Below are 27778 nucleotides of genomic sequence, written 5' to 3' on the forward strand. Positions count from 1 at the left end.
CTTACAACTTACTTGGGGGGAGGGGTGGTGTGAAGAGGGGCAATAAATAATAGACCAAAATGCAAAGAAGAAAAAGAGCAAAGAAGAAATTTAAGTGATGATGGGAAGAACATTATTTTATATCGGGTAGTCATGGGAAGGCCATCCCAGTATATGGTGCCGTTTGAGCAGAGACCTGAATCAAATGAAGAAAAAAAAACCCATATGGTTATATGAGAGAGGAGCTGCTGAGGCAGAGGAAACAGCAGGCAAGCCTTTACACAGGATTGGGTTTGGGATGACTTGAGAAACAGAGAGAAGGCCAGTGACGGAGCAAATACACAAGAATAGCAGCAAAGAATGGGCTTACATAAAGACTTAAAGGTCATGGTAAGGATTTTGGACTTTACTGAGGGAGTTGGGGACCATTATATGGAGCAAGGGAATGACATAATCTGAACTTTTTAAAAGGATCACTATGCTACTTTTGGAGAACAAACTGTAGCAGGGTAAGGATGAAAGTAAGGAGACCAGTTAAGAGGCTATTGCAATAATATAGGTAAGAAATAACGGTGCCTTGGAGTAGAGCAGAAGAGGTAGAAATGGTAAGCAGCAGTCATACTGGATATAAAGCCATGTGGATTTGCCAATGGATTATTTTTGGGGTAAGAGGCAAAGAGAAGACTTAAGCCTAATGCTAACATTTTTGGCCCTAGTCAATGGAAGAGAAACTCTTTATAATAAACAGGAGAATTTTAAAACTCCAAAGTAAATACTAATCCTTTGCGAAAGTCAATCTATTAATAATGCAGCCAAATACTGTCCATGCATCTAAAAGAATAAATTTTCTTAAATAGAAAATTCTGTATCCTATGTAGAACCTCTTTTTTAACTTAATATTACTATAGTCCCAAATGCAAAGCAGACTAAATATAAAAGCACATCCAAAGAATTACTTTAGAGAAGTAGATGTAACAGTACTTTGTCATGATGAGGATTTTACCTACAGAATTTATTTCATTACATATCTTACCAACTTGAAGTTAATCTTAATCATTTGTTTCAGTGCTTTAAATCCCCATTCTCCTTTTTCACCTTCAAGTTCCAAAACCTAAGAAAAGGAAGAAATTTTTAGTTTATGTTAATAGTAACATGTTATTTTCTAACGATGGCCAATTAATTATTTAATTAATTTTACACTATATGCATAAAAAACATTTCCCCAAGGATTCCACCATTTCTCAATGTAATTTTTAAGTCTTTAAAAACAACAACAACAAGACTTAGACTCCATGAGACAGAAAATTAATAAGGATATCCAGGACTCAAATTCAGATCCAGCACAAGTAAACTTAATAAATATTTATAGAGCTCTCCACTTAAAATACACAAAATATACATTCTTGTCAATACCTTATCACACCTACTCATAGGTTTAAATGAAATACTGATTGGCCATTATTAATACCCATTTTTTAGAATAAAGCAACATTTCTGTTCTCTCTCCCTCTTTTTCTTCCTCTTTTTTCCTCTCCTTCACTCCTTTTTCTTTCCTTCTCTCAAAAAAAAAAAACAAGTTGTAAGATGCTTAAAGATAAGCAACCTTAAACTTCCTTCATCAGGAAAATTAAGAGCTACTTCTTGGAATTATACAGTTCCTGAAATATTTTTTCCCCTTGAATAACCAACCAATGGTAAAAATAATCCCTAAGTGTATCAGTAAGTCAAGATATCAAGCTAATTTTAATAATGAAACCAAAACTGATTTACTCCTCAAAAAATAATATTGCAGTGAATATCTACTGACCATCATGTTGATGGTTCTTCTGCCAGAACCGTCCTAGTTTTTCAGGACAACGGCCCTGCTCCATAGATAGCTTGATTGGAAAAACAACAGGATAATGCTTTTGAAATATTTCCTTGTGTTGCTTAATGCTAACTTACCTTATAGGATAATTAAGTATTCAAAACACATTTCTGAGATAAAATCACCTGGCACTTAATGTTCTAACACATAATTTTAAAAAATTAACACAAAGAATCAATTGGAAAAGAATATAAACCTTTTGGAAACTGCTTAATGCTGCTTTTGGGTCATCTTCTTTTAATGCTTTGGAATTATAGTACTGATTTTCCAAATCCACATTTGGCTCAGAGTTACTATCTTCAGAGTATTCCTGTATGTAGGAAAGAAATAAAAATTAAAAGGAAAAAAAAAAACTCACACATAGCAATGTAAAAAGTTAATGCATTGAGATAGAAAAACCACATATTTATACAAGACAAAACAACCTTGAATATACAGGTAAAATGCCACTGACATTCAACTGTTATATAAAACCAGGGGTTGGAGAGAGGAGGAGGGAGGAGTCAAAAGCAAGTGTATAGCAGAATATAACCATTTCTTTCTTGTAGAAAAAAATCTGACATTTCTATAGAATCAACATAAAAGAAGAATGCAAAGGCCTACTATTGGTTAATGATCCCAATTCTGTAGTGGTTAAGCTTTTGTTAGTCATGGAATCTGAGGGAAACCTAATGTAGATGTGTTCTAATTATTAATCTTTGGTTCTGTAATCTAATTATTTTTGACTCCCCAAGTCTAAATTTCAATATTCTAACATGGTCTAAAACTAGCTAGGATGGTAATCTACACATTCCACAGTCGTCTAGCACTAAATGTAATTATGTTAATAAGAATATTTGCCTTATGTGGACTATACAACAACTATTTATGCTAATGTAGCTTAATCAGCTTCATAACAAATCAAAATAGATAAAACAAAATGAATTTTTATAATTTTATGAGATGTTCCATCACATGAGTTCAATTCTTAGTGGGAAAAAACAAGGCAGAAGGGAAAACTGAAATAAAACAACTATTTTTGTGGAGCGGTGTAAATAAGAGTTTTATCTAGTTCCAGGATATTCAATCTAATAATGAGGATTACAAAATACACATGGATTGTATAATGCAAATTATTACTTTATGAGTCATAAGATACCGAGTATGTCCTTCTCAGTAATAAGTCATTACAGAGGGCAAGTTTATATCAAATGAAGATTAGAACCTGGAAGTAAACACAAAAAGATAAGAATAGTATTACAGTTATTCCTAAATCCAAATACAGGTAACAAATTTCTTTATAAAAAATTCTGTTACAGGCCAGGTGCGATGACTCACGCCTGTAATCCCAGCACTTTGGGAGGCCAAGGTGGGTGGATCACGAGGTCAGGAATTCAAGACCACCCTGGCCAATATGGTGAAAGTTCGTCTCTACTAAAAATACAAAAAAACTAGCCAGGCGTGGTGGCACGTGCCTGTAGTCCCAGCTACTCAGGAGGCTGAGGCAGAAGAATTGTCTGAATCCAGGAGGCGGAGGCTGCAGTGAGGAGAGATTCGCCACTGTACTCCAGTCTGGGCAATAGAGGGAGACTGTCTCAGAAAAAAATTTGTTACAGTCCCATAAAAGTATAGGAATGGAGAAAGGTATACGCTGTGTAAAAGTTTCTTGAAAGCTCAAAATTATATTAAAACAAGATGAAGATTTTAATACTCTCAACAGTGGCTTTGTAATGTGCGTCCTCTGGAGGATAATTCCTTCCTCCCTTATGTGAGAACATGAGACTGTCACTCAGTCTTCCAGATTTAAGACCTGGAATTCCATTGTTTAACATATGAAAATCACTTGGAACACTTCTTTTAGGGACAAAATGAAACTAGGTAGTAAATAAGTTTCATAATTATTCATTGACTTCTTAACCCTTGCAATCTAGGCTTGTCTACAAAGAAACTGATCATGCTAAACAAATAGAAATTAATAAAGAATGAACAAGCCAACAATACACAGAATGATGCTGTGACAGTGATGCCTTCAAAGCTAGGTTTTGAAAGATAAATGGAAGTTTGCCCACTAGACAAAAACGGGAGAGGATAAAGAGAATAGTACATGTAGTAAGTAATAGCATAAACAATGAAAGGTACTATTTGTTACAACATAAAAATCCTTACTGATTCTACCTTCAAAATAAATCTCCAATCTATCCACTCCCAAATCTCCAATCTATCCACTCCCTTGCCTGCTAACACCCTACCCTATCAAACTAGTTTCATCTCTCCACAAACTTAACAGCCTTCTCATTCTCTTCTTTAAGTCCTAATATCCTCATGGTTAATTAAGCAGGGGAAATAATTTTCACAAAATGTAAATTATCTTAATCTTTTTCTTCAAAAATGGTTCCCACTTCTCTTAAAATCAAGAGCAAAATCATCAAAACTTGATTCCTGTGTACAGCCTTATCTCTTATCAAGTTCTCCCTCATTTTGCTGTAGCCATCCTGGTCTTAACAAGTGGCCAAATTCTCCTACTTTTATGTGCTATTCCTGTCTCTTTCCACCTCTACCTCTCTTCATCTGGTTAACTGCTGTGTATCATTTCAGATCTAAGCCTAATGGCATTCTTTAGGGAAGACTTGGAGTAACGAATCAGAGCTATAAAACCTACTCTAAGTCTCGAGTGGTGGCTCTTGCCTCTAATCCCAGCACTTTGGGAGGCAGAGATGGGTGGATCGCCTGAGGTCAGGAGTTTGATCCAGACCAGCCAGACCAACATAGTGAAATCCCATCTCTAGTAAAAATACAAAAAATTAGCCGGGCATGGTGGTGGGCACCTGTAATCACAATTACTCAGGAGGCTGAGGCAGGAAAATTGCTTGAACCCGGGAGGCAGAGGTTGCAGTGAGCCGAGATCAAGCCATTGCACACCGACCTGGGCAAGGAGAGCAAAACTCTGTCTCAAAAACAAACAAAAACCCTACTCTATGCCTCTGGAAACCAGTTGTTTTCTAATTGTTTTATTAAGTTGGAACAAACATAAACAGATTTACCATATAATATATGATTTATCATAGAATAACTTAAAACTGTTGAATAAGACAGAGGAATAGCTCCCTGAACTAGAAAATTACTTTTTTTGCAACCCAAATCTTCAGAATGCAGACTTGAACCTGGAAGCAAAATGAAAAATATTTATGATTTACATTTATCACAAAGTAAAAATTTAGACTCCATTTATTTTTGGTTTCTTGGCTCAAAACAGCTTAGAAAAAACACTTAGGTCATGTTTTGAGAAGTGGAAAGTAGATGCTGAAAGATATACATGACAATAGTAGGACTAAAGTTTTGGAGCTTCCTAGCAAAGGAGAAACAGTATTTTAGAAAGGGAAGAGATTAACTTCAATTATCTGGAAATTATGGAACCAATTATAACATTGTTAAAAAAAAAAAAGGATCCTTTACATTTCCTGTCATATCTCACGCAGTATCTTGTCATTCAATCATGCAATACTTATTATAACACTAGTTACCTGTAACTTCTGGAACCTGATAGATTTCGGATTGAGATTTCTAAACTTTAGATGTTATAACTCCAAAGAAAATCACAATGACTGAGAGAAGATGTAATTCAGCCCTCTACATATCCTGACTATCTTATATTCATATCACATGGATTAAGAAATGGCCTGTATAATGTTTTTGCATAAATGGAATTCAACTCTTAAATGTTATTGCTAAAATATATAAATACATGAGAACCAGCACAACTGATGTTCTACTGATTGACTACAAATAGGCAGTCCCTTGTTATGATCTGCAATGTCATGTTCGAATAGCTTGAACCAGCCATCATGACATCACTAACCTGTCATTTTCACCCCACTGAATCAATTATCATAAGCTGTGCACTGCTGCAAATTATTCTTCAGTTATTACAGAGGCATAGTTTTCAAACTAATGTTTTGAAGTCTTTGGAATAAACAATTCTATTTAGATGCTTCTATTATTTATACTCAACAATCATGATCTTTAATATATGCCAGCAGTTAATTATTGCTCACACAAATCCAAACTAAAATCCCCTCCCCTCAAGGTAATCATGGTCTATTAAGAAACAGATATGCAAACAAAAATGTAATATAACATAATAAAAGCAATAACAGACACACATACTAAGTCTACTGGCATCTCAAAAAGGAGTAATCAACTACTTCTAAGTTAGAGGAAGGAAAAAGATACCTGAGTCAGGTATAAAAGTATGAACAGGAATAACTAGCAACAAGGAAGGGCAGCTGAAATAAAGCAATTAACCTGCAAAAGCAAGGAAGCTTGAAACAATATGAATGGTTTGGGCTAAAGCACAGGATATTATGTATTGGTTGATGAAAGATGAACTCGTATTGAATGGAGGAACAGGACAACAGAAGTCTAGCAAGGAGTTGAGACCCAATGAAGAGTCCCTGAAAGATTTTACAAGGAAATAATCAGATGTGTGTTTCTGGAAGAGTACTCTGGTAGCAATGAGGTAGCCCACTGGATAATCTTAAAAGTCTGGCCAGGAGATGTGAAGGCCTGATCCCAAGAAGCAGAACAAGGAGAAAAGCTAGGGGATGCAATAAATAATGGAAAAAACATACAAGATGTTAAACAATGTTAAAGATGTAAAATAAAAGTGCCCATATGGGCACAAGACAAAGGAAAATAAAATTACCCATAATGACTATCAGGACTTGGTAACACATGATGCCATTAATCACAATAGGGAATCTAGAAGTACTGAGTAAGTATTGCTAAACTGAATTTAGTTATGTCAAATGAATAAGAGATAATAATTTGTAAAAGTTTAAATGTTTTTTAACAGAAGAGAAAGTGAAATTTCAATTAGTATATAAAGAATGCTTTAAAAACAAATGAACAGTTTAAGCAATAAATGAAAAACCACTTGTTTTGCATGGTAAGTGTTTAAAAAAATAAAACCCTAAACTTCAATAATAGTTCCAACCTACTTATATAACTCATGTCCTGATATTTCCCCAAAGCAATCTGTGATCCATCCACACGACCAAAATCTACTCTTTCTCAAAATGCCACACAGTTTTAAATCTCTGCTTTGGCATAAACTGCTTTTTGGGCTAGAATTCTAAACTACTTTCCCTTCTAACAACCTTTCTGCTTTTCTCCTATGATACTCCCCTGCCCTAATACTGCTGGAAAATGTGTTTATCAACTCATCTTAGCATCATTCTTCTTAGCAAACTAAATTTTTCTTCTCAGTCATGCTTCCGTATGACATGCATCTCTCTAACATAGAGCTTCGTATGTTAAAACAGGCCAAACCGTGAATTTCTCAGAAGCAGGAATTTTCTTATTCATCTGTGCATTCTGAGAGCCTGGGATATTTTAATTAAAATAAAAGATGGCTAAACATTGCAAAATAACACAACATAGAGGAGTCAGGGTCAATTTTGACTATATCTGGAATGTAGCTACCGAACGGAATCAGTTCCATAGCTCATTTACTTACTCTTGTATCTATTGCAAATAGAAGTCCTAAGAAACGTACTTTAGAAAAACAAGACTCATCATTAACAATGCTTTCTGAGCCTGGTCTATCAGATGCTGGACACACTAAGAGACATCGAGTAGTATTGCATTATCCTTAAAAACCAAACACAATTCTAATCCTAGGTAGCCATTTATGATTTAGCTACTGATAAAGTTATCCATTAAAAAAAAAAAATCACACAAGTTAACAGGTGCTGATTTGTTATCTATGGAGTAAATTCATATTAAAAAAAAAAAACTGTTGGCCGCCTGGTGCGGTGGCTCACACCTGTAATCCCAGTACTTTGGAAGACAGAGGTAGGTGGATCACCTGAGGTCGGGAGTTCGAGACCAGCCTGGACAACATGGTGAAACCCCGTCTCTTCTAAAATATAAAAAATTAGCTAGGCGTGCTGCGCATGGCATGCCTGTAATCCCAGCTACTCAAGAGGTTGAGGTTGGAGAATTGCTTGAACCCAGGAGGCAGGGGTTGCGGTGAGCCAAGATCACGCCATTGCACTCCAGCCTGGGCAAAAAGAGCGAAACTCCATCAAATGCAAACAAACAACAACAAAACAGTCCTAAATTTTTAGTATTCAAATTAAATTTCCCAAGGAGAGCTATCCTAACAGTCGTATTTGTGTTTCAGCATGCTAAAAGAGTTACTATAAAACCTGGGCTCTAGTTCTGACTTTCTCACAAATTTGTCCTATAAATTTAAGTTCCTCGATCTCTGTGCTTTAGTTTTTCTTGTGTCAAATTTGGGGGCTGAACCTTGTAGGAAGTTTCTAATTCCCACAGAGGTCCATATGCTGTTCATTTTGGGATATAATATACAAGTACAAATTCACTTTGTTGGATACCCATAGATTTAAGTTACCAGTGAAAAGTCTTCAAGTTTATTTTTTATTAAATGTACTTATGCTTATTATTAATCATTAAGTTTATTATTACTTAAATTTATATAACTTTATTTTATCCTTAGCATGTAAAATCTGTGTCCCATTGTTTTAGCTATTCTAGTTTGAACCTCTCCAATTGCATTATACAAGGTACATTTATAAGGTAATACAACAGGCCTTTTTGAAAAGTTGCCAACTTATATTCCAAATCAGTATTTTTCTTTGAAGTAGTAGCTTTAAGGTACAGTAAAACTATTCCAATGATACTGACATGGATTACAGCAATGCTTCTGAAATACTCAAAAAACCCAACTTCACTGGAGTTGTGTGTTTCTACCCTGAAACAAGAGCATCCAGTTGAATGGCCAAACTTATTTATCAAACCTGATTCTTAATTTTCAACTACATCTAAAAAAAAGGAAAAAACTCTAGCTACAGCCAAACTTTTTTTAAAAATAAGCTACACATTGTTTTTTCAAAATGTTGAAAACAAGTCAAATTCTTATCAATAGAGAACTGTTTAAATAGAGGATGGTATATCCATACAATCAATGCAGCCATAAAAAATAAGGAAACTCCAGCATACTTATATGGAATAATCTCTCAGATAAATTATAAAGCAAAGAACAGGATTTACAATATGCTATATCAATGATAAAAAAAAAGAGGATGGATAAGAATGTATATTTGGTTGCCTACCAAGAAGAATGGGAACTGGACAGATAAGGAACAAAATGGGGGAGAAAACTTTGATGTACATATTTTTATATTTTCTGGTTTTGAACCATGTGCATGTATTTTCTATTTAAAAAATATAGTGATAGAGTCACTGTGTGGCCTTTAAAGTAACATATTTGTTCATCATTTGCATCCTGCAACCTGCCCACCTCCATCAATAAAAGCAATATAGGTTCACTGTGAAAAGTCTTCAAGACAAAAACAAATTAAAAAAAAAACAAAACTAAAACTGGCCGGGGGCGGTGGCTCACACCTGTAATCCCAGCACTTTGGAAGGCTGAGTGGGGCAGATCATCTGAAGTGAGGAGTTCAAGACCAACCTGGCCAACATGGTGAAACTCCATCTCTACTAAAAACACAAAAATTAGCCGGGTGTAGTGGTTTGGACTTGTAATCCCAGCCATTTGGGAGGCTCAGGCACGAGAATTGCTTAAACCAGGGAGGTGGAGGTTGCGGTGAGCTGAGATTTCATCACTGCACTCCAGCCTGGGCAACAGAGTGAGACTGTCTCCAAAAAAAATTTAAACCATTGATAATTTATTTCCAGGCATTTTTCTGTATTTTTTCCCACCTAACAAAATTTGAATAATATGGATTATACTGTCTGATAGTTCTTTTATAGGTCATTTATAGTAGGTATATGTTCACTATGTACACAGCACTGGCAATTGACCATCATCTTTCTACTGATTTTATTAAAAGTGTGACAAATTCGAGAGCCTCTAAGAGATCCTGTAGCTAAGACTCATTTTCCTCCCCACTACACACAAAAAAAAATAGACAAAGTAAAAATGTAGAACATTAAAACTGCTATACCATAAAAAATAAATCATAGGAACATGGGTGGAGCTGGAGGCCATTATTCCTAGCAAACTAATGCAGAAATAGAAAACCAAATATGACATGTTCTCACTTATAAGTGGGAGCTAAATGATAAGAAGTCATTAACACAAAGGCAAGAGACACTAGGGCCTACTTGAGGGTAAAGGATAGGAGAACAAAGAGGAGCAGAAAAAAATAATTATTGAGTACTAGGTTTTTGCACCTGGGTGATGAAATAATCTGTATAATAAACCCATGTAACATGAGCTTACCTATATAACTAAGCTGCACATGTACCCTTGAATCTAAAAGTTAAAAAGAAAACAAAACTGCTAAATATTAAGAAAAACAATACTAGTAAACATTTATTCAATAATCCCAACTATGAGCTTGACTAGGGGAATATATAATGAGGCTCACAGCTGGTAATATATTTAACCAAACGGAATTATTCTAATTTTTAGACAATGATTTCTTTGTAATACATTTAAATGATTATATTCAAATATTTAATACCCAACCTAAAACAGAACTTACTAAAGAATAATTTTTGGTATAAAGTCAATTTGTCTTAAATCCTTTCTAAAAAAATTATTAGAAGTTTCATGCTAGAACAATTGAATTGTGGAATTAAAACAGTTAGCTTATCAATGGCCTTACCAACTTAATGAATGGTTATTTAATATTACTGGAGCAGCAAATAACGTATAAACCTGTAAAATCAGCAATGCATTAAATGTCATTTACTAGCACTATCTCCTACCACAGATTATGTTTAGAAATGCCTCTATCTCTAATAAAAATCAAACAGATCTTAGAACATACATGACCATACATGTATGCTGAATTTCTTTTACATTCATTTCTTCTTCTTCTTCTTCTTTTTTTTTTAAAGAATACCTAAGTTTGTTTTATTTTAGATCCTTCTTGGGCAGAGATCATTATTTACTTTTATGGGTAAAAACAGTACAGTTTTAGAAACAGACTTAATTTTTTAGGTGGTATCCTAACTACCTAATTCCACCAGATTGGGCAGGAACAAAAAGTGATTTAGGGTGTTAAAACATATCGATGGACAACCAGTAAAGATACGCTGAGTATCATTATAGTCAGAAGAACTCATAGCTCTTAGTTAATACTTTAACTAAAAGGAGGTGATGACCAATTTTCCAACCAACAATACCTGCAGACTTTCAAATTACTAAGAAAGGGGGAGGAGGAATACCAGACAAAATAACTATTTAAAAAAAAAGAAAACCTCTTTTGTTAAAATGTAAGCATGAAATGGGAACCTGCATCCTTAATCTTTTTTTTAAAATAACATATGACTTAGGGAAATAAAAAACAAATTAATAAATATATTTTATACCACCAAAAGTTTTGTTAGTAAATGGAACATAAATAATTTTACAATTAGACACTGGATAGACACCTGATGAAAGACAGATGAGGGGAGGAAGAGCTATTTAATACTAGGGAAAGAAAAACAAAAAGCCCAACAGAAAATTGCAACATTTCATTTCATTATGCAGTAGTACAAAATCTTACTTTAAGAAATAAACAAGTTAAAACAAGGCCAGGTGCGGTGACTAACACCTGTAATCTCAGCAGTTTGGGAGGCCGAGGTGGGCAGATCACTTGAGGTCAGGAGTTTGAAGTTCACTGTGAAAACATGGTCACAGCGTCACCAACATGGTGAAATCCTGCCTCTAATAAAAATACAAAAAATTGCCGGGCACAGCGGCTCATGCCTGTAAACCCAGCACTTTGAAAGGCCAAGGCAGGTGGATCACAAGGTCAGGAGTTGGAGACCAGCCTGGTCAATATGTTGAAATCTTGCCTCGTTTAAAAAAAAAAAAATAGCCAGGTGTAATGGCAGGCACCTGTAATCTCAGCTAGTCAGGAGGCTGAGGCAGGAGAATCACTGGAACTCAGGAGGCAGAGGTTGCAGTGAGGGGAGATTGTGCCACTGCACTCTGCCTGGGCAACAGAGTAAGACTCTGTCTCCAAAAAAAAAAGGTTAAAGCAATTATATATTCAACTTTATTATACTGCTCATGTAGTGTAGCCCCTAAAAGGCTGGGTAAACATGGCCAAGTTAAAACATTATATGTCTAATAAAAAAATCTTGCAAAGTTAATCAGGTACTTCATGGAATGAAGATTCTCACTGCCATTACTACACTACATTCTCAAAGATGATCTTCAACTGAAGCACAGTGCTAACAAGTTATGTATCCAACAGACGGCTGCTTAGGAAAAAGGTAAGTAGAAATATTTCCAAACACAAACTAATAATACAAATGCAATTTCTCAGGAGATGACATATAGCTGGGCATGGTGGCACGTGCCAGTAGTCTCAGCTACTTAGGAGGCTGAGGCGGGATGACTTGATTGGGCCCAGGAGTTTCGGCCCAGTCTGGATAACACAGCAAAATCCTATCTCTATGCAAATCAAAACCACAATTAGAATGGTTATTAATCAAAAAGACAAAAAAATAATAGAATGCTGCAAGAAAGTGGAGAAAACAGAACTCTCCTACACTGTTGATGGGGATGTAAATTAGCGTAGCCATTCTGGAAAACAGTACGGAGGGTTCTCAGAAACTAGAACAACTACCAAAAGATCCTGCAATCCCACTACTGGGTTTATCCAAAGCAAAGAAAATCAGTATATCAAAGGGATACCTGCAGTCCATGTTTACTGTAGCATTATTCATAAAAGCAAAGACAGAGAATCAACCTAAGTGTCCACCAATGGATAAATGAAGAAAATGTGATATATATACATAATGGAATGCCATTTGGCTATAAATAATTATAAAATTCTGTCAATTTGCAGCAACATGAATGGATCTGGAGATTTAGGTTAAGTGAAATAAGCCAAGCACAGAAGGACAATTATCACATGTTCTCTCTCACTCAGATGTGAGAGCAAAAGAAGTTGATTTCATGGTGGTAGAGAATAGAATGATAGTAAAAACGTGGGGGGAAATAGGAGTGCAGAAGTGAGAGAAGTTGGTTAATGTGTGCAAACCAAAAATTGGCTAGAAGGAGTAAGTTCTAATGTTTGATAGCAGAGTAGGGTGACTATGGTTAAAAGTGTATTTTATGTTCCTTTTTTTTCCTTTTTTTTTTTTTTTTTTTTTTTGAGACGGAGTTTCGCTGTTGTTACCCAGATTGGAGTGCAATGGCACGATCTCAGCTCACCGAAACCTCCGCCTCCTGGGTTCAAGCAATTCTCCTGCCTCAGCCTACCAAGTAGCTGGGACTACAGGCGCGCACCACCATGCCCAGCTAATTTTTGTATTTTTAGTAGAGACGGGGTTTCACCTTGTTGACCAGGATGGTCTCGATCTCTTGCCCTCGTGATCCACCCGCCTCGGCCTCCCAAAGCACTGGGATTATAGGTGTGACCCACCGCGCCCGGCCTATTTTATGTTTCAAAATATCTAGAAAAGATGACTTTAAATATTCCCAAGACACAGAAATGATAAAAACACAAGGTGATGGATATTCTAGACACCCCGACTGATCATTACATATCCTGTGCAAGTAAGAAAAACCCATAGATATATACAAAATACTATACATCAATTAAAAGAATTACAAGCAAATTTAAAATAAAGATTTTGATAACAAACACCTGTAATATGAACAAACAATTTAAGTAAATATGGATAAATACATATTCTTAATGAACTGAATTCACTGCCTATAACTGGCTTGGCTTGCACAAAGTAAAATTTAAGGCAGAAATTGTAACTATTAGCAAAACTACATTTAACTTTAAAAACTGTAAAGGTATCTACTATGACTTTTAATTAATAGCGAGAATTTGTCTCCCGCTTGCAGTGTGCCTTCTTTTAAAATGAAAAGAATTAAAAATATATACGAAGTTATAGACTAACTTAAAAATACATTAATATTTTGACAACCTTTGGCACTTAAAATGATATAAAAGAACTATATGAAACACCTCCAAAATAAAGAAAAAAAGCAAGTTGACGTTAACTCTGGGTCAACATAATTTTGAGTTTCCACACGATGTTTTTTTAATAGCAAACATCATTCAAACTTGTAAATCCATTACTTAATGAAGCTTTGAATCTTTGAAAATCTCCACTCTGCCAGAGAAATTCGTTTATTTCTATGCTGCTGCTGTTTTAAACTTTGTACACTAGGAAATTTCTAAGAGAAAATCCATGGGTTCAATTCTCGTACAAACCGTCCCCCCAAAACACAAGCAAAACCTCCTCCCCAGCTTTTCTTCATAAAGAACTGAGCAAGTAATTCAACTACCCTTTTTTCAGTTATCCTTGCTTTGAACTTTCCACTACACACTTACTCCCGACCAAAACTGACCCTGGACAAGGCTATTAAAGCTATGTCTCCAGGAGACTCAAGTTGCGTTTCGCGGTCAGGCCTGGGAGCAGTAGGCACCCCCACCCCCGCCCAGTTTTCAGACTTCTCCTAGCATTTCGCACCCGCTCAGTTCGAGTGTGAAGAAGTGGGGGCGCAGAACGCTGGGCCCGAAGCAGCAAAGCCAGGGCCTATACCGCAGCATGGTCACCGAGGCGGCTCGCGCGGTGGGGAGGCAGGAGGCACAGAGAACGGAACGCCTGGGCCAGGGGCATCAGTGTAAACGCAGAAGACGCTCAGACTTGGAGCGCAAGGCCCAGGACCCTCTTCGCTGCCTTCTTTGCCCTCCCTTCCCCCATGCTGGAGAAGCAAGGCCCAGGCCCAGTGCGGGAACGGAGAGGAGGTAAACCAGTCCTGTCACCGCACTGAGAGTGGCTGGAAGCGGCACATGCTTTACGGGGAGAGGCCGCTGCCGCCTCGGCCGGGGCCTCAAAAACTAGACACATCTCCACCCCCAGAGTTCGTTCCCTGTGCCTCACCAGGTCGTAGTCCTCCTCATCATCGCACATGAAATCATCCTCCATGTCAGACATCTTGGCCGGGAGGGGGAGGAGAAATTGGAGACAACCTCCTCCCACAATCCTCCGCGGCTCAGAGACGTCACTCTCAGCTTCTTTTCGCCTTCCTGTCCCTCTTAGAGGAGCTGTTTCCTGCCGGAACCATTACCTCGACATCTAGAGAATTCGGTACGACTCCAAAAGGGACTGCACCACCCACCTTTTCCTGCGAAGCGATTGGTGCCTTAGCAACTAAACCTAGCAACTGGGAAATTGTCAGGGGCTGCACGTCTCAGCCGAAAGGCGTCAGAAACTGCGCTCGCATCGAGCAATTTCCAGGCTCCTGAGTAAGGGAGCAGTGTCCTCCCTTGCCTGGGACTCTGGAAGCATCTCATTCCGATGAAAGTAAGGGACAGCTTAGGACCAGAAGCCTTTCGCGGAGAAAAGGCTGACATGCCGTCCTATATGACAGGTATTATTTCTGCTGTCATCGTACGTGTGCATTTAGCTCACACATTACGGTGGATTATCCTAAAATACTTGGGAGTACTTTTCAGCAACACAGTTTACACTTAATGCTTGTTATATTTGTAGGAGACAAAACGATTCTGTGGATATCCCAAATTAGGTATACAGGTATCAGTTGAGTTGCCTTAAATCTTACTCAGTTGTTCAACGAATTATAAACTGACCTTTACAGCCATTGGGACCAATTTAAGGTAACAACGACTGGTTTTTAAAAAATACATTACGGGGAACCTGAGGGTATCATGTTACGGGGAGGTGGGGGCTGCGGTGACTCGCGGGATCAGGAATTTGGACCTAGAGAACGGAGAAAAACGGGAAATCAGCAAGATGAAGCCCTCTCCTGCTGCAGGCATCCCTCTACCAACAGCCTCCTGTGAGAGCAAATTAGTCTCTATCCAGAAATTAAGGGAGAGACTGCTCGTAAAGATGACAAGCTGCTATCATTTCTTCATTTCTAAGAGATGTATATGTTGATTTCAAAGATCCTGTGTCTTCCGTGCAGGTAAATGTCCGACCTACCCTCTGCGGGAAGACTGAGCTCGTTCGGAAAAAACCGGACCGCAGGCTAGAGGAAATTCCTTAAGTTCAGGCTTTATTGAGAGGAAAGAGCCTCCGGGCGGACCAGCCGGGAGGAAGAGGAGAATGGCCGCGCCGCTCAGAGGAGCAGGGTTGTTTTATAGGGGGCTGAAGGGCTGGGGGGTGGGGAAGCCAAAAGCCGAGGTGGTGGGCAACTGTTGGTCAGTTTGAACTGCTGGGCGGGAAGCTGGGCGGCGGGAAGCTGGGCGGCGGGAGGGCTAGGGCCGGTATGTAAAGTGAGAGATAAGGGAGCCTCTTTGTGGGGGAGGGAAAGAGAGAGAGAGAGCTTTTGCGGTAGGGGCAGAGTTTTCCAAACATTCCCGACTCCTTAAAGAAAAGAAAAAGAGGGGGTCAGGGGCGTCGGTTGTCTCTCTGGCTACTTCCTGCTGACAAGGGTCGACGGGGGGGTTCTGAAGAGGTTTCTTTTCCTAAGGAGCCTGGAGGTTTGGGGAGAGGTCTGCTTCTTGCACTCGTTCAGGGTGGGGTTGGAGCAGCATCTGGTGGATGGTGACTCCAGTCAGTTCTTGAAAGAGCCGCTGTAGGAACTGGAGAAAGCAAGGAGCAAGAAGTAAGATTAGGCAAACGGCTATTAGGGGCCCAAGCAATGGTGACAAGAGGGTATACATAGAGGAAGACCACCACGCTGTGGCTTCAGCCGAGAACTTCTGACTCTAGAGGTTAGTTTTGAGTTTCTGGAGGCTCTCGATTCGGGTTTCTACTAGGCCGGATTCATTGATGTAGTAACAGCACTCTTCCTGTAGGAAGATACAGGTCCCTCCTCGTTCAGCAGTGAGCAGGTCCAGGGCTCTTCGGTTCTGCAAGGCAACTTGGGCAACTGAGGTGATCTGTCGTTGGAGTGATGCTAAAGACTCAGTAGAGTCATCAATAGCCGCTTGGAGTTGTGAGGTCAGTCGGGCTATAGCCAGGTGAGAGTGGACTAGTGCCCCTCCTCCTAATCCTGCTGCAAGTGCTGAACCAGCAAGGGAGACTCCAACGGCAATGGGTAGGAAGGCAGCTCATCGGGTGCAGCGATGGGGAGTTTGCAGCATCTGGAATTCGGCTGGGGAATATATAGTGAGTCAAGGGACTAGGGTTACCGGGAGGCATAAAAGAGAGGAGGAAAGGCCAATGTAGAGAGTTTTTGTTAAGGTCTTGTTACACCCGAAAAACGTTCCTCGTGGGGTTGTTACATTAGTGGTTACCCGTATAGTTCTGTTACAGCTAGGGACGTTTCGGCCTAGGGAATGTGGGGTTTGGTAGGGGATACTTGGGGTCCCATCGATTCCCATGACCAAGACCTGGGAAGGGGTGAGATGGCCAGAATAAGAAGGAAGAGCGGAGTAGGTAGCCCCCATGTCTTGTGACCCTAGGCTCGGCAAGGGTAACCGGAGTCGGAAAGCCAGGGCCCCGCTAGTCATCTAGCAGCCCTAGTAGACTGGGGAACGGAGCTCCCTCGGAGGTCGGCTCCTGGCAAGCAGGCTCCTCCCTACTGAGGGTGACCGCCGGCTGCGTAACGCCAGTGTGTCTGTTTTGAGGAACCGGCACCCTGGGGAAGCTGGGGCAGTCTGACTTCCAGTGTCCCGGGAGCCGACAGATAGGGCAAGGCTTAGTTGGTGGCCGTGGTTGTGGACAGGCTCGGGACCAGTGTCCTTCCTTTCCACATTTGAAACATGCCCCTGGAGGGGCATGGGTTTCGGCCTTGGGCTTCTGGTTCCCTGCTGGCCTTAGAGCCGCCACTAGGGCTTGGGTCTGGAGGGCAGCCTTCTGCTTCATGCGAGTTTGGCGGGCAGCCTCAGCCGCATCTTCCATGGCATTGAATACTTTAAAGGCCATTTTTACCAGGTTTTGGATGGGAGTCTCTGGCCCCTCTTCTGCTTTCTTTAGTTTCTTTCTTATGTCGGGTGCTGACTGGGAGATAAAATGGGAGGCTAATACAGTGGCCCCATTTTGGGAGGCTGGATCTAGTCGAGTGTACCGGACTAGGGCTTCTTATGTTTGAGTGAGGTATTGGAATTCTTTAATATAGGTGGACGGGTTGGCTGAGAAGGATCCTAAACGTTTCTCAATTTGGGACAGGTCTTGGAGTGAGAAAGGAACATGGACCCTGATTAAACCTTCTGCGCCTGCTACTTCTCGGAGTGGGGCCAGGATAGCTGGCTGGTGGGAGCAGGTGTGGGCCGCCACCGGAGAGGCAAGAGGAAGTGCAGCCTCTGAGGGAGGGGGCTCGGAGGGAGTAGAGGGAGAGCGAGGCATGGCCTCTGAGTAGGAGGTGCAGAGGGAGTGGGGGAAGGGCGTGCCGTTGATGGCGAGTGGTTGCTGAGATTGGCAGGAGAGGACAGATGTTCAGGCAGATCCTCCGGTGAGGAGTAGGGAGGGGGAGAGGTAGTGGAGGAAGATTTACGGGGGGTTCGAGATAAGAGGATTTGGTAGGTGGAGCAGGAAGAACATAGGTTGGGGTGGGTACGGAGGTCCCAAAAAGCCTGGACGTAAGGAATTTCATTGTCCTTGCCCGTGCGGCGACAAAAATCGTCGAGATCTCGGAGGGTGTTGAAATCAAAAGTGCCAGTCGGGGGCCAATGTGACTGGTTACTGAGTTTGTATTGGGGCCAAGCCACCTGGGACAGGAAAATAAGCTTTTTCTTTCTGAGGGTTTGGGAATATCCCAATTTGGTAAAATTTCGCAGCAAGCACCCGAGGGGGGTGCTCAGAGGTATTTTGGACTCCGAATTTCCCATGGCAGGTGCAGCTAAAGACTCTCCAGTGCGGATGGGCAGATGTAACGAAAAGGCGTCCCCGTTCGTTGCAAATTCCCCGGAGTACAATTAAGTACGGAAAGGGAAGCGGTCAGAGGGGCGTCCCCCGTCTGGCGGCTGTCCCTCGGAAGGCTCCTGGAGCCGGAATGGAAGACTACCTTGGCTCGGCCGAGACTAGGCAAGGAGTCCGTGTGGAACGCCGGAGAGGGAGCAACTGCACCGTGCCATAGGAAGAGGAGACGGGAAGCGGGGGAAGGCAAAGCAAGAAAAACTTGGCTTACCTTAATCAGAACGTGGAGGTGGCAGGGCCAGTGTTGGGTAGGTCGGGGAGGGGGGCCGTGGCCGGGCCAACGGCCCCAGCTCCCGTCCCGGGTTTCCGGCACCATTTGTCCGACCTACCCTCTGCGGGAAGACTGAGCTCGTTCGGAAAAAACCGGACCGCAGGCTAGAGGAAATTCCTTAAGTTCAGGCTTTATTGAGAGGAAAGAGCCTCCGGGCGGACCAGCCGGGAGGAAGAGGAGAATGGCCGCGCCGCTCAGAGGAGCAGGGTTGTTTTATAGGGGGCTGAAGGGCTGGGGGGTGGGGAAGCCAAAAGCCGAGGTGGTGGGCAACTGTTGGTCAGTTTGAACTGCTGGGCGGGAAGCTGGGCGGCGGGAAGCTGGGCGGCGGGAGGGCTAGGGCCGGTATGTAAAGTGAGAGATAAGGGAGCCTCTTTGTGGGGGAGGGAAAGAGAGAGAGAGAGCTTTTGCGGTAGGGGCAGAGTTTTCCAAACAGTAAAAGCTGCTGAAACATGTCAAGAGCCAAAGGAATTTAGATTTGCCGAAAGGCCATCACTTTGATATAAATATTGAGAGCATCCTCAAAGGCAAAATTTCCATGGTAGAAGCAGTGACATTTCTCAATAATCATAAACTTTAACCAGGAACATGGGCTGCTGAGAAAATAGCTCAAGAATACCATTGAGAACAGAAAGATGTGAATTCCCTTCTTAAATATTTTGTTGAATTCAAAATCTTCCCTCCTGAAGACAAGAAAACAATACAATCAAAATGAAGAAAATCACAAACATTTCCTATGTGTACTCCTCATCCCTCATCCTGTATGTTTTCTCATTTTTTGCATATTAAATTATGTTAATTACCAAGTGTTTAATGCTCTCATTGTGAGAGCATACTCTTAATATTTATTGAGCTCCCTGACTTTTCAAGATTGCCATAGAATGTATTTTGTTTTCTTTTAATTTGGTTTAGGTATATTTCATATGTACATGTCAGCATGACTAATCAGCACATCTGTAACTTTATTGTAAGTAAAAGTTAGTTTGTTATTTTAGGCACATCATACCAACTTTTAAATTGGTCATATGATGCGTTGGGAAATGTCTTGAATCCCTCATTTAAATTTTACTTTCCAAGTTAAGTGTTTTTTAGTTCATTCTTCATATGTGATAGTGGAAGTAGAAGCTTTGCTGACTCTTAAGACTGACATTTTCTTGTCAGCAAAAGAGACTGGATAGCAAGGTAGACTAATAATATTTCCCAGAGAAAGGCGCACAGTAAAAAATAATGAATCAATAGAATCTAATTAAAATGACTACTCCAGGGAATAAGAATTACTGAGGATTTATTTTATTTTGGATTGGTTTTAAGTATGGAATAATTGTCTTTACAGTTATAAAACGTGATTAATTGTGTTTACAAAATGTTGGGAATTTCTGCTTTGACAAACAGGTAAATCCCATGGCCTTCAGAGAGGCAGGCAGAAGTAGAAACTTTCAAAAAAGTAACATTTCTCTGGATTTAACATGGAAATAGAAAAATTTAAAGAATTGAATAAAAAATGGTAAATGAAATTTGGTGATTATATATTGTTTCGGATGTTAACACTAGTTGAGAGAAGAGAGAAAAAATAGCAAGTAGAAGCAGAGAACAGGATCATTAGAAGGGACCTGAGAAATTGCCGCTTCACCCATTTTAGCAGACTTAGCACAGCATGTACCGGTACTAGGATCTTGAGTGAGGTGTGTGAGTTTTGCTCTGCCTAATATATTACTACTTATGGGATCTTTGGGAGACTATATCTTCTTTGAGATGGAATTTCTTCTATACAAAGAGCATAATGCTACCTTACCTAAATTTAAGGGTTATCATGAAGATAAATGAAATAGTAAAGGACTACAAAGGACCAAGCAAATATGAATTATTTTTTGCAGTGGAGAAACTAGCACCTGGGGAGAATATATGACCTAAGCTTTCTATAGTTTATGACCTAACCAGGCCCAGAATTTAGTTTTTCAAATCCTAATAGTGTGTTTTTTCTATTGTGCCAAAAAGTGGCACACCTCAGAGAAGGGAAAATGTGTGAATTGTGGGTATATTGGGGATAGCAGTGTGTTTCTGAGGGAAGATAGGCATCACTACTTCCCAGAGACACCCCTGAAAATGATACAGAAGATGCTGAAGAATTCAACATGATGGCAGAATGAGGCATTTGTAGTAATGCCAAGAACAGAAAAATGAACTAAGTGGAAAATTTGTAACCATGCTTTTGAATGTAGATTTGTTATGTGAACAAATTACCTAGTTTATTTTTAGTTCAATACAATAGTTGTTTTAAGAAAACATGAAATAACTACTCAGTATAAAATGCATTTAAAGACTACTATAAATCAGTAAAAACTTTATTCCCTTTATCCCAATAGTCACTAGTTGGGTCACTAATACTAGTACATGCTATTTCTGAGCCATCTTTATTCATGTCTACATTGTGTGGTTGGGCAGCTGTTATGTGGGGTCACATGATAAAATAAAGAACTTCTTCCCATACCATTAAAAAAAACCACACATTACTGTTACACAGAATCATTGGCAGAATTCAAAATAAACAATGAAATAAAGGAGGAAAACCACTTTTCAAACAGGTAGCATTAAACTTCCAGTTCTGTTCACATGAATCCACAAATGTTACGCAGTTAAGTATAGGATAGGTTTGGATTCTTTTTGCATCTATGTAGCAGGATAGGTCAATGTTTGTTAGTTTGTTTCTATTTAGAGACAGGATCTTACTATGTTGCCCAGGCTGGAGTGCAATGGTACCATCATAGCTTACTGCAGCCTCAAACTCCTGGGCTTAAGTGATCTTCCCACCTCAGCCTCATCAGTGGCTGGGACTACAGGTACATGTGACTATTCCTGACAAATTTAAAATATATATATATATTTTTTTGGTAGAGATTGGGTCTTACCGTGTTGCCCAGGCTGATCTTGAACTCTTGACCGCAAGCAATCCTTCCACCTCAACCTTCCAAAGCATTGGTATTACAGGTGTGAACCATATTGCCCAGTCTTAACATATATTCCTGATAATAATTATTTTAGTGGCTGTGTAATAATCCCTTGTTGAATGTAACAGTGTACCATGATTCATGCCATTATTGTTATACATTCAGAGTATTACAGAAATAACACATTTTTAAGCAGTTCTGCAGAGATTATCTTTGACATTTTATTCTTTAAAAAATAATTCCATCTGGGCATGGTGGCTCATGCCTGTAATCCCAGCACTGTGGGAGGCCATGGCAGGTGGATCACCTGAGGTCAGGAGTTCGAGATCAGCCTTGCTAACATGGTGAAACCCCATTTTTACTAAAAAGAAAAAATTAGCCGGGCATGGTGGTGGGCGCCTGTAATTTCAGCTACGCAGGTGGCTGAGGCCTGAATAAATTAGTTTATTTTGGACTACTAAAAAAATTTCAAAACTTTAGAATTGGTTATTTTTGAACTTATGCAAAACAATATATTAGAGGTTGGGTGCAGTGGCTTAGGCTTGTAATCCCAGCATTTTGGGAAGCTGAGGCAGGAGGCTCACCTGAGGACAGGAGTTTGAGACCAGCCTGGCCAACATAGTGAAATCTGTACTAAAAATACAAAAAATTAGCTGGGTGTGGTGGTGAGTGCCTATAATCCCAGCTACTTGGGAGGCTGAGACAGGAGAATTGCTTGAACCTGGGAGGCAGAGGTTGCAGTTAGCCAAGATCTCACCACTGCACTCCAGCCTGGGCAACAAAGAGCAAAACTCCTGTCTAAAAAAAAGATTCTGCTCTTTTCTGTGTTTACTGATGTTCCTAAACATTTTACATTTTGTTAAATTTAGGTTATCTCCCTATTAAAACTATTTACAAGTGACAGTGATGACTCCTGTTGCTCAAAATTAAACCAAAATGAACATCAAACTAGGATTTATTGGACCTCAGAAACAAGAAGATATAATTGATTCATTTGAACATCATAAAGAGGGACTGAAATAATAGTGAAAAAGCAGCCCAGAGACCAGAGTAACATTGTTTCTTTGATGTATCATTTACAGTAATGACCCAAAGGGGTGCCAAGGAGCTGCTACTCTTTGGCTAAGCTTTATTGTCCATTCAGACTTTGTCTCCATGTTTCCTTCCCCCTTCCTCCTGTATACAGAAGGTATTCAAAACTAACATTACTTTCTTATACTATATTCCTCATACTAGGCATCTTGCTAAGTAAGCACTTTGCATATATTATTGTCTCTTTAAACCTTTCTGACAATCCTTATGGGGTAGAAAAATAGTATTTCCTTTTCAATTTCAAGAAGATGTTCCATTAGTTCTTATTAGACATATCTAATGTGAAAATATTTAAACATTTGGCCAGGCACAGTGGCTCACGCCTGTTATCCCAGCACTTTGTGGGGCTGAGATTGGTGGGTCACCTGAGGTCAGGAGTTCGAGACCAGTCTGGCCAACATGGTGAAACCATCACTACTAAAAATACAAAAATATAGCTGGGTGTGGTGGCGGGTGACTGTAAACCCTGTATATAAAAGGGGGAAGGAAACACGGAGACAAAGTATGCATCTACATATAGAAATTCTGGAGCAGCAACTTACCGATGTATACAACTTGCTAAATCTCTGTAAGTTATGCTACTACCCCTAGTGTGCGGAGCATGTTGGCCCAAACTTCCTCAATCAGGAAACTTTGGAATGAATAGGTGTATTGCTAGTTGTCTTCATTTGGGTTTAATCTCAACATTTCAGAGGTGCAAAGTGCACTAGATTGAGAGTTAACAGATCTGAATTTTAATTTCAGGTTTGCTCCCAATGATCGCTGTGATCTTAGGCACATCACTTCACCTCTCATCGTTCATTCCCTTTACCTACCTATTCATTAAAAACCAATCTGCTTGCCCTTATGTGATATAGCTGGCCTAGAATTAGAACCAGTACAATGCCATTTTAAAATGGGAAAACTGTTTCCATTCTCCTCACAATGACTGCTTGCCATGGCTTCTGTAAACTACTAAGATTACCTTGCAAAATGCAAAGAGAGGAAAAGCTGCATACCTTCTCTTATCTGTACTGCCAGAATTGCTGGCCTTTGTTTACCAAAGTAAGCACCCCCAGATAATTCCATCCTGGCGCCAAGTAACCTAAAATTATGTGGACCCCACACCTGTCCAGATAATGTATAAACTAATGTTTATCTTGACCTCTGTAGACCACTTAAGTGGCAATCGGAATGACAAAAGTCTCATGGCCCTTGGAATGTCTGGAGCCCCCTCACCCTCGTCTCAGCCTAGGAAGTGATTGACAGCTTTCATTCCCATCTCCGCTCCTCACCCCCACTCCCAAGGTGGTTTTGTGGGTATAAAAAGGTCTTGTCACTCTTCTTTCTCTGCCACAGTTTGGAGAGACGTGAGTCCTCCGTGGTCACCGGCAATAAACCCTGCAATTTGGCATACTTTTGTTCTGGTATTGACTTTCTGTGCTAAGTTCAATGCAACATTTTGGAGGTCCCACCGAGATCTTATTTTTCATCATCAGACAAAAGCCATTTCAGAGTCTTGCCCGGGTGGCGGCTCCTTCCTCGGAAGCCTCTAGGGGAGGCGCCCCCTGAGCTGTCTCATGGCCCCCTGAGGGCCACTGCGGAGGAGCCCCACCCGGCCGACATTCGCCCAAAATTCTTCAGGGTCCTAAAAGCCTCTGGAGGTAGGTTGGTTTGGGATCTGGGAACTGGTTCAAGGGAAAGGGCCTGTGGCGGGGGACTGATGAGTCACTGCAACTCTGACCTGGCAAGCCTCACCGAGATGTCGCTTGAGGCTTCTGGTGGCTGTCATAGTGGGTGGCAGCCTTCTGGTAGCTGGTATAGTGGGTATATCAGCGTAGGGTAGCTGGTATAGTGGGTATATCAGCGTCGGGTAGCTGGCATAGTGGGTGCCAGCCTTTTGGTGGCTGTCATAGTGGGTGGCAGCCTTCTGGTAGCTGGCATAGTGGGTGTCAGCATTCAATTGTTTTCCGTAGCCTCTGTGTGAGTGAGAGTGTGTGTGAGTATCTATGTAGTCCCACGGCTGAAAGCCACGGGGCTTGAGTGGGCCTCCACCCGCGGTTCCACGGGAGCGTCATAAGGCATAACGGTGATTCATCTCAGAGCTGTCCTACTCGGACTTCCATCCTGAGGTGACCAGGCCCGGGGATTATACGGGTACACCTCTAGTCAAGACGTTCCTGAAATACCCCTCCGGGGGTGTGGCCCGGCAGGCAACTGAGTGGTCTCCTCTGGAAGGCTCCCATCCCTTGTTCGTCACTCTTTCATTGGTCCTGTCTCGTCTGTAAATTTGTTAGTTTTATTAGACTTCTGCTAGCAGACATCACTGGTTCAGACCATCTTCCCTTGAGGTAGGAGATATATTACAGTGGTTGATGAACCACTGGATGCAGGGAACTTTCATTGATTATACCCCTGCAGAGATTACTCTCTTCTCCTTCTTTCTCATCTTCTTCTTCTATCACTGAGGCCTCATTCTTTCTTTCTCCACCATGTGGCAAATAGTCTTGACTTTAGTTGTTTTTATTTTCTTCCTTGTTATGATCATTGTGGTCTGTAAATTCTCCCAGCCACCTCCACTGGGAAAAGAGTATTTTTGCCCGTGCTGGGTCTGAGTCCATGTCGGGAAGGCAGTTGTGCCCCCAGCACCTCAGAAGTAGTTTCTTTGGGGTTGTAGGAAACAAAGTCCTAGATCAGGGTCTACGAGAGCTCTTTGTCTGGTTGGGATGGAAAACTGGTAACTGCCTATTCTGCCAGAAAAGTGTCCAATGTTATAATAAGCAGTGCCCGGTAGTGTATCACAGGGAGGCCTTACTAAAACCTGCTTTAGAGAGGGCAAAATTTGAATTAGAGGCTTTCCAAAGTTGGCTATACCACAGAAAAAGAAAGACACGGGTAGTAAGCAAGAGTCCTGAAAGAAAGGAAAAGAAAAGAAGAGAGAGGAGACAGAGACAAAGAAAAGAAAGCAAGAGAGAGGAAATAGGGAAAGAGAGAGAAAACAGAAGAGAGTGGAGAAGAAAGAAAAAAAAAGGGGGGGAGACAAGAATTTAATGCTTTTCAGGGTTCCTGTGTAAAAGTGACAAAAAGCTGCAGAGGCGAAGAACTCGAAGCCGGCCCAGCGGCTTGGAGCTCAGTTTAAACTGACCCCAAAAGCGTTTTTTCCCCTTCTCTGCTGGCTGCCCGCCCCACCCGGCTTTCAGGCAGGCCACACTGTCTCATGTAGCATTTGCATCTAAAAACTCGCTTTAAGAACAGCTTTCTAACTCTTTGTAGTGCAAATTATTTGTTAGCACAACAGTTAAGGTGGGGCTGGGGAGCCCCAAGCTGCAAGATTGTTAGTTCAAGTCCTCAATAAGGCCAGTCTTAAACTAGTAAAATCTCTCAGGGAAAATTTAAAACTGAAAGAAAACGACCAAATGGGCTTGTCACAGTCCTGACCATACACCCGCCTCCCATGCATGACAGAAAACTTTAAATTAGGGTTCTCTGGCCAGTATGGTGTTAAGCTAACCCCACAGAGGCTTCGCACCCTTTGTGAGTTAGAGTGGCCAGTCTTTGGGGTAGACTGGCCAGATACAGGGACATATGACCCCAAGATAACTCAGGCTGTCTGGAACATGGTGTCAGGGTCTCCGGCCCACCCTAATCAATTTCCATACATCGATCAATGGCTGAGGCTGAACCAGCACCCCTCTCCTTGGCTTGAAAAATGTATAAAGTGTGCTGGACTTCAGGTTATGCTAGCAGGCCCAAAAAAAGGGCCCCTCAGCACCGGCTGTTCTTCCAGGCCCTGCCAAGGACCAACAGTTGCCTCCACCGTATTCTCGGCCCTCGGGGGTGGGGTCCCAACACCCCTTCCTGGATAATTCTAATGACCAGCCCTTGTCTCCTCTCTACACTTGAAGCAGGGCCCTACACCCACCGGCAGTCCTTCTTCTCCGAGAGGCTCCCCAATAAGAAGAAAACAATTGGGGTCGCCCATTCTTTGTTCACTTCTTGTCAGGTGACTTATATAACTGGAAGGTGATAGAAATTAAGGAGAAGGCCAAAACACCAAGTGCTGGCACAAGCTTTATTAAAAGCAAGGAAAAATCTGCTGGGCTGCACCCAAAATTGACACGCAGCACCTGTGGCGTGGCAAAAGGAATTTTTATGGCCTGCAAGCCGGCAGATACCTCCAGTATGAGGGGCTGTGCAAGAGGGGAGGGGCTGGGGAAGTGCTGAGTTTAGCAGTTCCTGGGAAGGCTGGGGAACTACTAAAATGGCAAGAGGGGGAGGGTTAGAAAACTACTGAGATAGAAAGTTCCCCGGGAAGGGGTCGTGCTGGGAGGCTGGAGGATCTTGAAGCGGTAGCAAAGTTTTACAATAGAGTAAGTTCTGTCAGAAAGCTCAACATCTCCCGTTCTCTGAGAAGCCCCAGGCTTTGACAGGGCTCTTAAAATCTGTACTGCAAACTTATCACCCCATTTAGAATAACTGCCAACAATTATTCCTGAGTGTGTTGTCTAATTCTGGAGTAGAATCAGACAAGAAGCCCATAAAGCAATACGTAGGACGGGGGGAAGATCAGAAAATGCCAGGACCAAATTAAAATGGTATTTTTCATCTACCCGACCCCACATGGGGGCCCAACACCTTGAGGGGTCACCAGGCTCCGAACACTTTTCACCGGTAATTGTTAGAGGGGGTTAAGAGAGCGACTCCATGGGAGGGACTGTAAAAATCAGCGGGCCATAAATCTAGCTTTTGTTTCCCAGTCTGCCCCAGACATCAAAAGAAAGTTGCAAAAATTAGAGGGGTTTCAGGAAATAAATTTAGCTCAGTTGT

At 41.1% G+C, this 27778-nt stretch overlaps 2 protein-coding genes across 5 annotated transcripts in view; one reads left to right on the forward strand and one right to left on the reverse strand.

The window, feature by feature from the left end:
- COPS2 (COP9 signalosome subunit 2) overlaps positions 1-14797 on the reverse strand; it is a 35099-nt gene extending 20302 nt beyond the window's left edge. For both annotated transcript variants that reach the window (XM_002753449.6, XM_002753450.6), the window contains exons 1-3: positions 14723-14797; positions 2043-2156; positions 1013-1090 (exon numbers count right to left, since the gene is read on the reverse strand). In XM_002753449.6, the coding sequence (XP_002753495.1) occupies positions 1013-1090; positions 2043-2156; positions 14723-14776 (246 nt within the window). In that variant the 5' untranslated portion in view covers positions 14777-14797. The remainder of the gene's footprint in view (positions 1-1012; positions 1091-2042; positions 2157-14722) is intronic.
- A 178-nt stretch (positions 14798-14975) lies between these two features.
- The window catches only part of GALK2 (galactokinase 2), a 123454-nt gene continuing 110651 nt past the window's right edge, over positions 14976-27778 (forward strand). For all 3 annotated transcript variants that reach the window (XM_035259619.3, XM_078334216.1, XM_035259621.3), the window contains exon 1: positions 14976-15212. The gene's annotated coding sequence lies outside the window, so the exon portion shown is untranslated. The remainder of the gene's footprint in view (positions 15213-27778) is intronic.

The sequence above is a fragment of the Callithrix jacchus genome, chromosome 8 (genome assembly GCF_049354715.1).
Source record: "Callithrix jacchus isolate 240 chromosome 8, calJac240_pri, whole genome shotgun sequence".
Classification (NCBI taxonomy): domain Eukaryota; kingdom Metazoa; phylum Chordata; class Mammalia; order Primates; family Cebidae; genus Callithrix; species Callithrix jacchus.